General features: G+C 40.7%; 1 protein-coding gene across 1 annotated transcript in view; it reads right to left on the bottom strand.

Moving 5' to 3' along the window:
* GLDC (glycine decarboxylase) overlaps window positions 1–17354 on the bottom strand; it is an 85550-nt gene that overhangs the window by 30428 nt on the left and 37768 nt on the right. Inside the window, exons 12-15 of the mRNA XM_018052009.1 lie at window positions 14431–14528; window positions 13864–13948; window positions 13649–13690; window positions 12546–12688 (exon numbers count right to left, since the gene is read on the bottom strand). Coding sequence (XP_017907498.1) covers window positions 12546–12688; window positions 13649–13690; window positions 13864–13948; window positions 14431–14528 — 368 coding nt within the window. The remainder of the gene's footprint in view (window positions 1–12545; window positions 12689–13648; window positions 13691–13863; window positions 13949–14430; window positions 14529–17354) is intronic.

Below are 17354 nucleotides of genomic sequence, written 5' to 3'. Positions count from 1 at the left end.
GAAGGCAGTGGCACCCAACTCCAGTACTCTTGCCTGGAAAATCCCATGGAATGGATGGAGGAGCCTGGAAGGCTGTAGTCCATGGGGTCGCTGAGGGTCAGACACAACTGAGCGACTTCACTTCCACTTTTCACTTTCATGCGTTGGAGGAGGAAATGGCAACCCACTCCAGTGTTCTTGCCTGGAGAATCCCAGGGATGGGGGAGCCTGGTGAGCTGCCGTCTATGGGGTCGCACAGAGTCGGACACAACTGAAGTGACTTAGCAGCAGCAGGAGGTGGGTCACAGAGGATCTTGCTTTGATTTATGTCATTGAGTTTTATAGTTTCTGGTCTTACATTTAGGTCTTTAATCCATTTTGAGTTTATCTTTGTGTGTGGTGTTAGGAAATGTTCTAATTTCATTACATGTAGCTGTCCAGTTTCCCCAGCACCATTTATTGAAGAGGCTATCTTTGCCCCATTGTATATTCTTGCCTCCTTTATCAAAAATAAGGTACCCACAGGGGCATGGGTTTATTTCTGGGCTTTCTATCTTGTTGCATTGGTCTGTATTTCTGTTTTTGTGCCAGTACCATACTGTCTCAATGACTGTAGCTTTGTAGTATAATCTGAAGTCAGGAAGGTTATTTCCTCCAGCTCCATCCTTCTTTCTCAAGACTGCTTTGGCTATTCAGAGTCTGATCACAGCTTCAATTTCAGTGCTTGTGACTGGGTTGTTCATAATTTCTATTTATTCCTGGTTCAGTCTTGGAAGGTTGAACTTTTTTAAGAATCTGTCCATTTCTTCCACGTTATCTATTTTATTGCCATATAGTTGTTCATAATGGTCTGTTATAGTCCTTTGTATTTCTGCATTGTCTGTTGTAACCTCTCCTTTTCATTTCTACTTTTGTTGATTTGATTCTACTCTCTTTTTTTCTTGATGAGTCTGGCTAAAGGCTTGTCAATTTTGTTTATCTTCTCAAACAACCAGCTTTTAGTTTTATAAATCTTTACCATTATTTCTTTCATTTCTTTTTCATTTATTTCTGCTTGGATATTCATGATTTCTTTCCTTCTACTAATTTTGGGTTATTTTTGTTCTTCCTTTTCCAGTTGTTTTAGGTGTAAAGTTAGGTTGTCTATTAGATGTTTTTCTTAATTTTTGAGGTAGGATTGTAGCAACTTCCCTCTTAAAATGGCTTTTGCTGCATTCCATAGGTTTTGAGTTGTCGTGTTTTCATTGTCATTTGTTTCTAGAAATTGTTTCCTTTTTGATTTCTTCAGTAACCTGTTGGTTATTTAGGAACGTGTTGTTTAATCCCCATGTGTTTGTGTTTCTTACAGTTTTTTTTCTTGTAGTTGATATATAGTCTCATAGCATTGTGGTCAGAGAAGATGCTTGATACGATTTCAATTTTCTTAAATTTACTGAGGTTTGATTGTGACCCAAGATGTGGTCTATCCTGGAGAATGTTTCATATCCACTTGAGAAGAAAGCATATTCTTCTGCATTTGGATAGAATGTCCTGAGATATCAATGACATCCATCTTATCTAATGTATCACTTAAGACTTGTGTCCTGTTATAAATTTCCTGTTTTGATGAGCTGTTCATTGGTGTGAGTGGGGTGCTACAGTCTCCTACTGTTATTGTGTTACTGTCAATTTCTCCTTTTATGTCTGTTAGTGTTTGTCTCATGTATTGAGGTGCTTCTATTTGGGTGCACAGATATTGACAATTGGTATGTCTTCCTCTTGGATTGATCCTTTGATCATTATGTAGTGTCCTTATCTCTTGTAATCTTCTTTATTTTAAGGTTTATTTTGTCTGATATAAAGATTGCTACTCTAGCTTTCTTTTGCTTCCAATTTGCATGGAATCTATTTTACCATCCTCTGACTTTCAGTCTATATGTGTCTTTACATCTGAAGTGGGTTTCTTGTAGACAGCATATATATGTCTTATTTTTTTTTAATCCATTCAGCCAGTCTGAGTCTTTTGGTTGGAGCATTTAATCTATTTACATTTAAGGTAATTATTGATATATATGCTCCTACTGGGATTTCTTTGGAGGGAATGATGCTGAAGCTGAAACTCCAGTACTTTGGCCACCTCATGCTTGCTATGTGGTAGATGATGTTTGAGTATGGGTGTACTTTTCTTTATGAATTAAGCATATTGTTGAAAAGCGTGTGGGTAGGTCAGTATATAAATCAGATAGTTTAAAATGTGCTATTAACTGGCTTGTTCTCCTAGAACACAAATCAACTTTTTTTATTAGTCTAAGTAAAGCACTCTATCAGATCTAGTCCCTTAAATCTATTTCTCACTTCCATTGTATAATCATAAGGGATTTGATTTAGGTCATACCTGAATGGTCTAGTGGTTTTCCCTACTTTCTTCAATTTAAGTCTCAATTTGGCAATAAGGAGTTAGGAGATCAGCCCTGGGATTTCTTTGGAAGGAATGATGCTAAAGCTGAAACTCTAGTACTTTGGCCACCTCATGCGAAGGGTTGACTCATTGGAAAAGACTCTGATGCTGGGAGGGATTGGGGGCAGTAGGAGAAGGGGACGACCGAGGATGGGATGGCTGGATGGCATCACGGACTCGATGGACATGAGTCTGATTGAACTCCAGGAGACGGTGATGGACAGGGAGGCCTGGCGTGTTGCGATTCATGGGGTTGCAAAGAGTCGGACATGACTGAGCGACTGAACTGAACTGATTGCTCTTAATTTTTTGGGTTTGATTTTATAGATCTTTTTTCTTTTCTTGTATTTCTTCACTATATAAGTCCCTTAAACATTTGTGTAAAGCTGGTTTGGTGGTACTGAATTCTCCTTAACTTTTACTTGTCTGAAAAGCTTTTGATTCCTCCATCAATTTTGAATGAGATCCTTGCCAGGTACGGTAATCTTAGTTGTAGATTTTTCCCTTTCAGTACTTTAAATATATCCTGCCATTCCCTTCTGGCCTGCAGAGTTTCTGCTAAAAGATCAGCTGTTAAATGTATGGGGTTTCCTTTGTATGTTACTTGTTGCTTCTCCCTTGCTGCTTTTAATATTCTCTTTGTGTTTAGTCTTTGTTAGTTTGATTAGTATGTGTCTTGGCATGTTTCTCCTTGGGTTTATCCTGTATGGGACTCTTTGCCCCTCTTGGACTTGATTGACTATTTCCTTTTCCATGTTGGAGAAATTCTCAACTATAATGTCTTCAAAAATTTTCTCATACCCTTTTTTTTTCTCTTCTTCTTCTGGGACCCTGTGTTTGATATTGTCCCAGAGGTCTCTGAGACTGTCCTCAGCTCTTTTCATTCTTTTTACTTTATTCTGTTCTTTGGAAGTTATTTCCACCATTTTATCTTCCAGCTCACTGATTCATTCTTCTGCTTCAGATAGTCTGCTATTGATTCCTTCTACAGTATTTTTAATTTCAGCAACTGTGTTGTTTGTCTCTGTATGCTTATTCTTTAATTCTTCTAGGTCTTTGTTAATTGATTCTTGCATTTTCTCCATTTTGTTTTCCAGGTTTTTGATCATTTTTACTATCATTATTCTGAATTCTTTTTCAGGTAGTTTGCCTATTTCCTCTTCATTTATTTGGACTTCTGTGTTTCTAGTTTGCTCTTTCATTTGTGTAGTATTTCTCTGCCTTTTCATTATTTTTTTTAACTTATTGTGTTTGGGGTCTCCTTTTCTCAGGCTTTAAGGAAAGTTGAACTCTTTCCTTGAAGAAGGTTGAATTCTTTCTTCCTTTTGGTTACTGTCTTCCTAAGGTTGGTCCAGTGGTTTGTGTAAGCTTGGTATAAGGTGAGATTTGTGCTGAGTTTTTGTTTGTGTTTGTTTGTTTTTCCTCTGATGGACAAGGCTGAGTGAGGTGGTAATCCTGTCTGCTGATGATTGGGTTTGTATTTTTGTTTTGTTTGTTGTTTAGATGGGGCCATGCACAGGGTGCTACTGGGTCTTGTATTCAAGTGGTTTCTTTTGTGTGAGTTCTCACCATCTGGTACTTCCTAGGGTTAGTTCTAGGGCCTTGAAGTCAGTGCTCCCACCCCAAAGGCTCAGGACTTGATCTCTACTGCCTGCAGTTAGTTGCTGTGGTCTTGATAAGTTGATGAATGAAAAGAACCCGAGGTTTTGCAAGGTCCTCTTCAGGAGAACATTGAGAAGGACCAGAACCCTGTCCTGCCTGCATCTGAGGTCCACAGGAGTGGCCTTCTTGGAGGAACTTCACAGGACCATGACTCTGTAAGAGGCTTGCAGAACCACACTGCGCTTGGGAGCCAGAGTCTGAAGACCACATGAAGTGTCTTGTGACAAATAATGTTTTGATGTTCAACATTTTAATGCCAAACTGTCCTCGTCAAACCCTCCTTTACTTTAAAAATACCATCCTCAAGTAGTTAGGAATAAAAAAATGACCCAAGTGAAATGTTATCTAAGAAACTGACATTATGATAAAACTAATCACAGTAAAAGGATTAACAAAACAGCTACTGTGTCAAAATGATCTGAATCAGTACATGGCAACCTCAGAGGACCACTCTCAAGAAAACATGGTAAAGTGAGAAAACATGGTAAACAGCAGGATAAAGAGGATATGCTTCCATACCTCAGAAGGAATTCAATTTTAATCAAACTCTCTGTTGCATAACTCAAATATTCCCAACAGCATCTAAGTCTCTGCTTCAAATAGCTTTAAATAAAACCCCCTCAACATGTTCTTACCAATCTCTATCTAGTTGAATTCTGGGCAAAAAATGTCTGGATGGATCTAGCCAACCTAACCTTTCTGATATCTCAAGAGCACCTTAAAGCAGTGGTTTTCAAACTCAACATCCCCAAATATCCCTGGGGGACTAGGGAGAAATATGAAGTCTTGGCTCACACCCCAAGTGTACTGAATCAGAATTCTAGGGTTTCAGCCAAATGCGAGACCCATCCCTCGAATGAACTGGTTTAAAATTGGGAAGGGAGTACGTCAAGGTTGTATACTGTCACCTTGCTTATTTAACTTCTATGCAGAGTACATCATGTGAAATTCTGGGCTGGATGAAGCACAAACTGGAATCAAGATTGCCAGGAGAAATATCAATAACCTCAGATAACACAGATGACACCGTTCTTATGGCAGAAAGTGAAAAGCAACTAAAGAGCCTCTTGATGAAAGTGAAAGAGGAGAGTGAAAAAGTTGACTTAAAACTCAACACTCAAAAAACTAAGATCATGGCATCTGGTCCCATCACTTCAGGGCAAATAAATAGAGAAAAAAATAGAAACAGTGATAGACTATTTTCTTGGGCTCCAAAATCACTGGATGGTGACTGCAGCCACAAAATTAAAAGATACTTGTTCCTTGGAAGAAAAGCTATGATAAACCTAGACAGCATATTAAGAAGTACAGACATTGCTTTGCCAACAAAATGTGTGTATAGCCAAAGCTATGGTTTTCCCAATAGTCATGTACGGATGTGAGAGTTGGACCCTAAAGAAGGCTGAGCATCAAAGAACTGATGCTTTCAAACTGTGGTGCTAGAGAAGACTCTTGAGAGTCCCTTGGACTGCAATGAGATCAAATCAGTCAATCCTAAAGGAAATCAACCCTGAATATTCTTTGGAAGTACTGATGCTGAAGCTGAAGTGCCAATACTTTGGTCACCTGATGTGAAGAGTCGATTCACTGGAAAAGACACTGATGCTGGGAAATACTGAGGGCAGGAAAAGAAGGGGACATAAGAGGATGAGATGATTGGATGGCATCGTTGACTCAACAGACATGAGTCTGAGCAAACTCCAGGAGAGAGTGAAGGACAGGGAAGCTTGGGGTGCTGCAGCCCATGGAATCACAAAGAGCAAGACACAACTGAGCAACTGAAGAACTACAGCAACCCCTCCAAAACCTTACAAACTGCAGAAAGCCCAAATATACTCTTGAGAGTCAAGAAGTTGGGGAGAGGAGGTCCTTCTCATTGCTTTATATTTCCCCAAAGATGGCTCCTTTCATCCTTCGTCCTTCTTTCTCTTTCTAGCAGTCTGAGTATCTCCCTGGAAATCAGTCACTCATCAGAGAGGGTCTCTGATACCTGGCCTCCTAGAGCTCTCTGTAGGGGAGGGTTCTAAAGCTGCACTAGGCCCACTAGGAAAGTGAAAGTAAAAGTCGCTCAGTCGTGTCCGACTCTTCCCAACCCCATGGACTATACAGTCTATGGAATTCTCCAGGCCAGAATACTGGAGTGGGTAACCTTTCCCTTCTCCAGGGGATCTTCCCAACCCAGGGATTGAACCCAGGTCTTCTGCATTGCAGGTGAATTCTTTATTAGCTGAACCCTAAGGGAAGCCCTAGGCCCTCTAGGAAAGCAAGTCAGAAATGATCAATGACATGTCTGCTCAGTGACACTACCATGAACTTAGGAAAGAAGGGGAGGGAGATGGCCAATATCAAGTGTTTGACGCTCTTTGCTGTCCATGGTGGCTCAGATGGTAAAGAATCCTCCTGCAATGTGGGAGACCTGGGCTCAATCCTTGGTTGGGAAGATCCCCTGGAGGAGGAAGTGGCAGCCTACTCCAGTGTTCTTGCCTGTAGAATCCCCATGGACAGAGAAGCCTGACAGGCTACAGTCCAGGGCAGGGGGTGGGGGGTGGAGGGTGTCACAAAGAGTCGGACACAACTGCGTGACTAAGCACAGCACAGAGTGATCTGCACACCACGGTCATGACTTAGCCTTCAAAGGCCAGTTTTAAAGTTCACTCCACTGGAAGATGTGAGTCATCTAACTAAACCTCCCTCTTTGGGGTTCCTCCAGGGCAACACACTTTCCAACCCAGTAATGTACATTAGAATCACCTAAGGGCTTTTTAAACACTCAGTGAGCCCGGGTACTGCCCCTGGAGGAGATTCCAGTGTAGCTAGTTTACAGGTGGGGGGACATGGCTCCCCACGTAATTCTAATATGAAGCCAGGACTGAAAGCCCCGTGGCCCTGTGGTTTTCATGGTGTGGTAGCCAAACCAGCACATCAGCACCACCCAGGATTATATGAGAAACATGAATTCTCAGGCCTCAATCCAGACTTATTAAATCAGAAACTGTCGTAGTGGGGCCAAGCAGTTTCACAAGCCCTACAGGTGATTCTCATGTATAATCAAGTTGGAGAGTCATTGACTATGTCCTGTTCACACCTCATTTAAGAACCTTACCAGGAGGAGATTCCAGGAAAGTGACTGCTAGTTCCATCTACACTCAAGATCACAGTTTGCAGTTTTTAGAGACAAAAACAACTTCCGCACTATTATAAGCCAAGTAAGCTAATAATAATTCCAGCTCCATGGAAGGTGTTAATTACTGTTTCTGTCTGCCTTAAATGGTACATCATAATTCTAACCTAGCAGTTCCCAGAGTATTTGTGTGCTGCTGAATGATTTTCAGAGTGTCACCATGGTATGGGGAGCAAGCTGAAGTAAGCTGTCCTGGGCACAGTAGGAAATGGAAAGGTAATTAAATATTATTTGGTTATGTTCTCCACCAAGCTGGAAATGCTCTCTAGGTTTATAGACTGAGCAAATAAATAAGAGAAATGGGGACAAGTTTCTCGACATTTGTGTTTTAAGTTCTTTAAACAACTTTGAGATCTAACTGTCTCAGGAAATAGACCACGTGAAGGCTTGGCTACTCGAACCAAAGATTTCATGCCACAGTTTATGGTTATTAAATCCTTCATCATCCACATTTATCAGCCATCCCTCAATGAAATCTCAATCAAATCAAGAAGGCAGTGTTCCTTGCTTGCTGTACAGGACAGAAAACTACACCTAGCACTAGGGAGGAAGCCACATAACAGAGCTCTGGAGACCTGACAAATTCCGGGTGCTAACCTTTCCTTTGAACTGCTGGTTTCCCCTCAGAAAAAAAAAATACACTGAAGAGAAAGGCCATATGGCAGCCTCCATCCAGGCAGGAACTACTAGAGAAAGAGAGAATAAATGCCTTCTGTGAGCCTAACACAGGGCTGCGCCAGACTGGAAGACATTATGAGGGCCCAGGAGCGGAATCCAGGCACAGTCATCAGGAAAACATGCAGAAACACTCAGGTTTATGCCTGAAAATTGCAGGTCTCCTGCTTAGGCATTTTAGAACCACAGAGTTGCACTTCGAGTCCACTTGATGTTAAATATTCCTCTGTTCTACAGAGCTTAGTTCTTTTGCCCATTGTTGCAAGCTTGCCTCATTTTGTTTGAGTACTGCATTGCTGCAAAGGAAGACAGGTAGTCTGCTCAACCCCAGGGCAGGTTCAAAGCCAACTTCATTATGCCATCAACTGATGGCAAAACCCCCCTGAGATCAGGAGTGCCAGACTGAAAATGAATCTGCAAGCATCTTATCAAGAATTTAAGTGTTTTGCCATATGCATGTCCCCCACAATAAAAATAACATTTTTGAATTGTATTATGATAATATATATCATGCTTTTAAAAAAAATTTTAGTAATCTAAAATACCATAAGGATAAAAAATAAATATCACTTGAAATTCTATCACCTTAAGATAATTACTTGGGTGTCTTTGATCCTCTTTCCATCTATGCCTCTGCATAGATCTGTAAAACAGTATGGCAGTCCCTCAAAAAATTAAACATAGAATTACCATATATCCAATAATTTAATGTTTGGGTATACACCCAAAAGAACTGCTAGGGCTCAAATAGGTATTTGTACACCAGTGTTCACAGCAGCATTATTCCCTATAACCAAGAGGTTAAAGCAACCCCAATGTTCACTGATGGGTGAATGGATAAACAAAATGTGGAATATGCATACAACGGCGTATTATTCAGCCTTTAAATATGAGAGACATTCTGACATGCCACAACATTGTTGAAATTTGAAGATGTTATGCTAAGTAAAATAAGCCAGATAAAAGGACAAATATTGTATGATTCCATTTATATGATGCACCTAGAGTAGTCAAGTTAATAGTGACAGAAGGTAGAATCATGGTTGCTAGGGGCTGAGGCATGGGTTAAGTGAGGAAATATTGTTTAATGGGTACAGAATTTCGATTTGGGAAGACAAAGAAGTTCTGGAACTGAATAGAGTTGATGGTTTTGCAATGATGTGAAGGTAATGAATGCCACTGAATTTAACAGTTAAAAACAGGTAAAATAGTAAATTATGCTCTGGATATTTTACCACAATGAAAAACTAAGGTAGAAAATATTTTAGGAAGTAGCAGCTGATGCTACTTCCTAAAAATTATGTCATACTTATCTTTTAAATATCATGCAGTAACAAAAAAGGAAGGGAAACATATTTAGACTCCAAACTTTCGGTGACTGGACTCTCGAATTCTATAGACACATTGACCAATTCCAACTAGTCAGGCATAATAAAAACACCAGGAAATGTTCCCTTGATAATAAGAGATTACTAAACCCTCTGTTTTACAAGTGTAACTTCAGTGGCTAACATGGTACGCTAAATTCTTTTTCTGTGCAGAGTGGTTAAGAAACTTGTGTTTCTTCTTATAGTAAGTACAAAGCTCACATTGGTCCCTGAGATTTCACCAGCCAGCAGTAAATCATGGCGAACTAAACTGCAAGTAGTTAGCCCTGTGGTAGACTGACTCTGAGACTTGGAACACAGAATTATAAGACCTGGAATTTATAATCTTCTTGTGGAAAAAAAAAAACTACCGCAAATAAACCAAGATGGAGGCTGTAGTATGCTAAAAATAAAATCACTCACATACAATATGTGGTAGATGCTTCTTTCCCCAAATGAGACATCAAATTTCCCAGCTCACTGGAAACATAGCCCCTGCATTTTCCCAACAAAGAAGGAGGCATTTCCCCATCTGTCACAGCAGCCTCTGCTTAGGACCAGAAATATCCACTAAGCTTCAACGAAGCCTCTGTAACTCTGAAGTCAGCTCTTGGAAATGGATGGTGTGTTTCTGAGCTGGAGAAGGCATCACTGCCCAAACTACAAAATGATAATGATTTCTTTTCCTCCTCCATGGAAAATGGGATCTCACTGGCAATCATACAAATGAGAAGAGTAAGAGAGAGAAACACCATCAGGTCAACCGAGAAGAGAGGAACTTATAAGATGATGGTTCTCAACCTTGGCTGCAAGCTGGAATCACCTGGGGGGCTTTAAAGAAAAACCCATGTATGCATCCCTTCCCTCACCATACTCTTTCCCCATCAAGATGTTGATTCTATCTGGGACTGGGAGCTGAACACCAGGATTTTTTATAGACTCATCATATGAGTCAGCTCAGGCCTGGGAACCACTGCTCAGGCCTGGGAACCACTGCTTTACAAAAGGAGAACCTCCTCATCCTTCAGTCAGTCTTCTGCAGACTCTGCCCAGGACCTCAATTTTTTGCAAGAGCTAATGATTTAAAAAAATGTTAAAGTGGTCTTGCAAAATAGCTCTCCAATAAGATACAGAAGATGTGATCATATTCCATCACTAGAGGGCAGTTTCTTCACTGTCAATAGTTAATTAAGGTATTATTGCCTCACGTGAATTCACTCAGGTTCCTCTCGTAAAAAAAATAAAAGCTGCATGATGATGTTTTAATGAAGGTATACTATAACCTGACTTCATAAATGTCAGTTCTGTCCTATTTATGAAATGAGTGGTTCCCAGGCCTGAGCTGGAGACTAGACTCATATGATAAGTCTATAAAAAATCCTGGTGTTCAGCTCCCAGTCCCAGATAGAATCAACATCTTGATGGGGAAAGAGTATGGTGAGGGAAGAGATGCATGCACGGGTTTGAAAGTCTAATATTAAAAAGGCTTTGTGTCCTCTTATGTGTCACATGCCCTCTTCCTAAAGGGTTTGTATTGTATGGGATATGTTGTTTTCATAAAGTGTATGGCTCTGCTGTTACCTATGTTACCAAAACAGGAGGGAAGGTGTGATAGTATCTGACTAAGATCTGATTACTTTCTGTCTCAGAAAGTGAGCCAATAAATGTCAGTTTTTAAATCATTTGATTTTTTAAATCTTGAAATAGAAATCTGGCATTTCTAACAAGCTTCTAGGTGATGCCAATGCTGTGACTGCTGGTGGAGAAACCACACTGAGCAGTGGGAGGTAGAGAAGCTGGGGGCAGACACAAGATTCCTCTTCTGAAGATATCCTCAGATGTTAACTTACATGTTGATGACATGTCTGCCTGCCTATCTATTCCCATGAAGACAGAAAGACCACAGATCCAGTGTATCCAAGCTGGATATGCATCAGAATCATTTGGTTGCTTCTTAAAAGCAAAGATTTTTAGTCTCAACCCCTGAAAACCAGTAGGTCTGGAAGAGGGCCCAGGAATTTATATTTTTTAACAAGTACCCAGGAGATGTTATGATATCCTTCTGGCTTTTTTTGTTGTTCTTGCTGTTGTTGTTTTCATGTTTAAAGGCAAATGTATTCCATTCCTTTCCATGCAAAACATAATAAGGTATCTTATATGTTTGTTGTTTCTTTTCCAAATCAAGTTTGGATCTGGATTCTCCAAATAAGTTTGGATCCTCCAACCTTGGAGGATCCACTCATCCTCTACAGTGAGCCATCTTATACCATGTTCTGTTAAGCATCTTACATAGGAGAGACTTGCTGACTAGTTAAGAGGTTTGTGCTGGGAGAAGAGCTAATGTCTACTGTCTCTTGTGTTGCCATCAAGCTCACAGAAGGGCCATTGTCAACTTGTGTCAAAAGATGCCTACAGAAGGCATTCAGAGAGTCCATGGCAGGGAGGAAGGTACAGGACGAGAGATTTGCTATTCTATGATTGGGTCAAGAGTCTCAAAGTTTCCATTAAGTCCTAGTCTCCAAAGCCGTGCATAGTTAGTTACTTCCACTGCATTCTGTTGGAGCAGTCACAAACTTCCACTCAGATACAAGAGGGAATATAGACCCCAGTATTCATTGGGAGCAGTGTCAAAGTCACACTTGACTGGACACTACATTTCCATGAGTTTGCATGTTTTCGAAAATCACTTTTGCTCAAAATTTTTTTATTTTACAGAGGCTGAGGCCAGAACAGGGGAAAGGATATTTCAAGGCTGTTGACAGAACAAACTAGGATCCAAACTCTCCCGGTCCTAGTAGACTGAGGCATTGCTGCTTATAAGGAGCTCAATTCTGATTCTTAAACTGTAAGGTGGATGTAGTAACTACCTTTCAAAGATGGCCCACAGTGAGCCAGGGTTTTCCACATTCACAACCACATGCTGGACCCCTCCCATGTTTAACTGGGCTGCCCTAAAATGCTCTGGAAGGGATGCTGTGTAACTCCAGAGGCTGAGCCTGAAGAGGCTCGCAGCTTCCACATACTTCCACCTTGGAACACCCCACTTTGAACCCAGACCCAATTCTGTGAGGGAGCTTCAGCAACCACTGGAGAGGTCCACATACTCAACTGGACTCCAAGCCAACAGCCATCACTTCCTGCCCAGCTCTGAGAATGAGGCCACTTTGGATCTTCTAGTCATCCATCCCAGGGGGTATTATACTACATAAGAAAACTGAAAAGACAGAAGAAGAAATCCCTTTACCTGTTAGGCTGGAAAGAGATTTGATCGTAGCCAGTGAGTTCACACAAATCCTTCTCGAGTTCTCGGAAAAGCTGCTGGTATCCTTGAGCTTGTTCCAGAGGCACAAAGGGGTGGATATTTGCAAATTCTTTCCACGTGATAGGCTGAAGAGCAAGAGGAGAAAGCATATGCATATGTATACATTGTAATAATAATAACAATACTAACTTTAATAATGATGATGATGATAGCAATAGCTAACACAGAAATTGCCTACTATATGTCAGGCACTAATCTAAGTATTTTAAATAAATTCATTCATTTAACTCTTACCGCAATCTTATAAAGTAAGTACTATTACTGTCTTCATTGTACAAGTGAGTCACAGTGGCCCCAGAAAGGGCACTTACACAAAAAAATAACCTTTTCCTATTTTTTCAGGAACGAAAAGGCCCCCAAATTGATTTATATCCATGAAACTCAATGAGTTGTTTCAGGCATGTTTTATTCAAATTCTTGCATAGCACATATATTATTCTTTTTTTTCATTAAGCAGAACAAAACACCAACATAAAAGTAAATGGGGAAAATCCTATTACAATATAAAATGATTTTCTTTTCCTGATGTGATTTGTCATATCAGAATAATCCTACAGAAAAAAAAAGAAACATGCCAGCCTAGTACAGATAATTACCAAACACCACAGCAGGATACAAAAACCTTCTGCTGATACACGGAATAAATTAAAACCTCAATCTCAACCCTTTTGGCACTGAGAAATGATTTATAGAAAGCTTAATTCCACCTGAGCTTAACAACTACAAATTGATAAAATCTTTTTACATGGCAGATTTAAAAGAGAGTCTTGTGGGGAGAGGTAGGAAGAGATAAATGCTATATCTTTACTTATTTTAATATTTAAAAATAATTTCAGTCATAAATGTAAATGATCAGGTTGTGATAAAGTTAGGGTTTCTGCCAAGATTGTTTAAGAGTGAGGTAAAGGATTTCTAAAGCAGTTATTAATCACAGTCCCAGTGGCAGCTTCTCTCATTATCTACTTATGCACAAGCCAAGACACTGCCTCTGGTAAGCCCCCTCTTAATAGACGTGACCTACTTACCGTGAGTTCAGATGAACTGTTGAGCTTCATGGTACAGGACCCCTTTAAGAAGCACAGCCAAAGTGTATTACGTTAGTGACTTCCTATGTTCCATCGGATCGGTCCTCCCATCTCCCTGAAAGGCCAACCATTCATCTCTCTTGCAGCATATTAGGTGTGACCCAAAGAGGTGGAATCAGGGTGGGGTGGGGAATGGAAATAAAGCCAATAATTACCAGTGGAATCATGCTATGCACAAGGGAAATGTCCTTGTTTTCCAGTCGCTTCATGTATCGGACAATATTTGTTTCTGAGTGATAGCTGTGAACACAGAACACAGGGTTTAGACCAATATAATTAAATAAGAGCCCACACACATCTTTCTAAAAGGTTAAGGTACCCTGAGATCTACCTTCAACATATAGATCTAATTAGGCCATGAGCAACATGCCCACAAAGTATCAGAGAGAAGGGCATGGACCATCCCCCACAAACCACAGAGGATTCCCTAGGACAAGAAGCTGCCCATGGGCATGAGAGAAAGGGCTGGAAAGAAGACGATGCTGAGTCCCTGGGTACGATCTTCAGCCTGACAACCACGCATCCAAACTCCCATCTTCTCAGGAGCAGAATTACGGGTTATGGTGCCCAGGGAGCAGAGCCATCAGGAAATATGATGTGCTTTCTGCCCAGGTTAGAATTGGGATTTAGCAGTTACTCAGGCTGAACCATAATAACTGTATCGGAGTTGAAGCCATTCTCCACTGTGCTCCCAATGCAGAAGTCACACAAGCCACACAAACCTGTTGAACACTTGATGTGTGAGGAATGGGCTAGTCCTCTTGAAGGCAGTCCCTAGAATACCTCTCCGCTCCTCACCCATGCTTTCAGCAACCAGCTCCTGCACGGAGAGATCACAGACACTGAAGGATGGAAACCATGCCTGGAACCACATGTGAAGCAGGCTTCTGTTAAGCATGTGTTGTGATAGAGCACTGGAAATTCCCTACCACCTAACCTTCCACCCCTCATCAGCGACATGTGGCATGGTGCAAAGACAGAGGTCAGGGCCACGCAGTGTGGAAATCTTCAAAACGCCATCTGTAAGTTCCGCTGAACTTAGCGACAGTAAATAAAAGCTGTAAATTTTTACTGCCGAAACAAAAGTTGACATCTCCTGCATGTTCCACGAATAATGAAGCAAGTTACAGTAAATTATTTTAAAGGGCTATCTAAAAATTTACCATGATAAAGCTCAAGTAAGGATTCTTACCTGACACTGCTCTTTTGTCTTTGAGAACAATTCTAATAAAATACTAATGTCAAGACCATTCAGTAGGGAAAGGAACAGTCTCTTCAACAAATGATGCTGAGAAAACTGGATATACACATGCAAAAGAATGAAATTGAACCCTTATCTTGCACCATACACAAAAACTAATTCAAAATGGATTAAGGACCCAAATCTACAAGCTAAAACTATGATATCTGGGACTTCCCTGGTGGCCCAGTAGCTAAGACTCCACGTTCCCAATGTAGGGGGCCCAGGTTTGATTTCTGGTCTGGGAACTGAATCCCACATACTGAAGCTAAAGATTCCACATGCCACAACTAAGAACCAGTGTGCCAAAATAAATAAATTAAATATTAAGAAATAAATAAAGAAAATAAAATTATAAAACTCTTAGGAGAAAGTATACAGGCAAATCTGCGTGACCTTGGATTTGGCAATGATGTCTTTATGACACCTAAAGCATGAGCAACACAGAAAAAACAGATAAAAGTGAACTTTTGTGCATTAAATGACACTATCAAGAGAATTAACAGACAACGAACAGAACAGGGGAAATATTTGCAAACCATATGTCTGATAAAATATCTAAAACATATAATTAAATACATGGCTTGCTCTTCATTCTTCTCCAGGCTGATAGAATGGCTCTCTGGAGCCCTCAGTGGGTGTTCCCTAAATTCCTCAAATGCATGGAACAAATACTGATTTAAATTTGATTAAATTTAAATTAAGTGCAGAATTCTAGAGGGAGGATACTTATTCAGTTTTGTTTATTAATTAGTTTAAAAGAGAACAGTGTAATACTTCTTTGATAATTTACATTTGTTTTCTGATTTAAAGTCAGGTCTCAAAGAAAACCTAGACAACCAGGACAGCACTGATAAACACTCTGGAACCTATTTCTGCTTCCTTTCATTGGTTCATTTAGCAAATATTTATTGAGTGGCTCTTATGCTATAAGCCTTGCAGAGTGTTGTGATTAACACCTTGCTACAGGTGTAGGTAGCTGATGCCTCTCTTCCATCTCACAGAATCTCATCCTCACATGTCCTGCTATTTCATCATTTTATTTTTATTTTTTTAATTGATTTTTTTAATTTAAATTGTATTTTTTACTTTACAATACTGTACTGGTTTTGCCATGCATTGACATGAATCCACCACAGGTGTACATGAGTTCCCAACCCTGAATTCCCCTCCCACCACCCTCCCCATATCATCTTTCTGGGTCATCCCAGTGCACCAGCCCCAAGCATCCTGTATCCTGTATCGAACCTAGACTAGTGATTCGTTTCTTACATGATGGTATACATGTTTCAATGCCATTCTCCCAAATCATCCCACCCTCTCCCTCTCCCACAGAGTCCAAAAGTCTGTTCTGTACATCTGTGTCTCTTTTGCTGTCTCGCATACAGGGTTATCGTTACCACCATTCTAAATTCCATATATATGTGTTAGTATACTGTATTGGTGTTTTTCTTTCTGGCTTACTTCACTCTGTATAATCGGCTCCAATTTCATCCACCTCATTAGAACTGATTCAAATGTGTTCTTTTTAATGGCTGAGTAATACTCCATTGTGTATATGTACCACAGCTTTCTTATCCATTCATCTGCTGATGGACATCTAGGTTGCTTCCATGTCCTGGCCATTATAAACAGTGCTGCAATGAACACTGGGGTACACATGTCTCTTTCAATTCTGGTTTCCTCGGTGTGTATGCCCAGCAGTGGGATTGCTGGGTCATAAGGCAGTTCTATTTGTAGTTTTTTAAGGAATCTCCACACTGTTCTCCATAGTGGCTGTACTAGTTTGCATTCTCACCAACAGTGTAAGAGGGTTCCCTTTTCTCCACACCCTCTCCAGCATTTATTGCTTGTGGACTTTTGGATCACAGCCATTCTGACTGGTGTGAAACATTTCATCATTTTAGAAACCAACTCAGTCACACCACACTGCTTCTAGTTCTCATGTAATCTCTCTCCTCCTAGCCTCTGTGGCTGCTTTTCCCAGCATCTGGAACACCTGTAGCTCCATCCTCCTCCTCTGCAATTGTGTCTGGATAGCTCCTCATCTTTCAGGTCTCCACTTGAGAGAATTTCTTCCGAGTCTTAGTGAGAAGCCCCTCCTCTGTGCTCATCACAGACAGTGCCCATCATAATACCTCACCTAGACTGCATTCTTGCACTTGTTCAGGTCCTCACTAGACTAGAAGCTCCATAAAGGCAGGAAATGTGTCTGATTAGTACTATCCTGGGGACATAACGACTTCCCGGTGACTCAGACAGTAAAGCGTCTGCCTACAATGCGGGACACCTGGGTTCGATCCCTGGGTTGGAAAGATCCCCTGGAGAAGGAAATGGCAACCCACTCCAGTACTCTTGCCTGGAAAATCCCATGGACAGAGGAGCCTGTAGGCTACAGTCCATGGG

The sequence above is a fragment of the Capra hircus genome, chromosome 8, assembly GCF_001704415.2.
Source record: "Capra hircus breed San Clemente chromosome 8, ASM170441v1, whole genome shotgun sequence".
Lineage (NCBI taxonomy): Eukaryota > Metazoa > Chordata > Mammalia > Artiodactyla > Bovidae > Capra > Capra hircus.
Note: the sequence above shows the minus strand (reverse complement) of the source record. Positions and strands in the feature narration are given on the sequence as shown.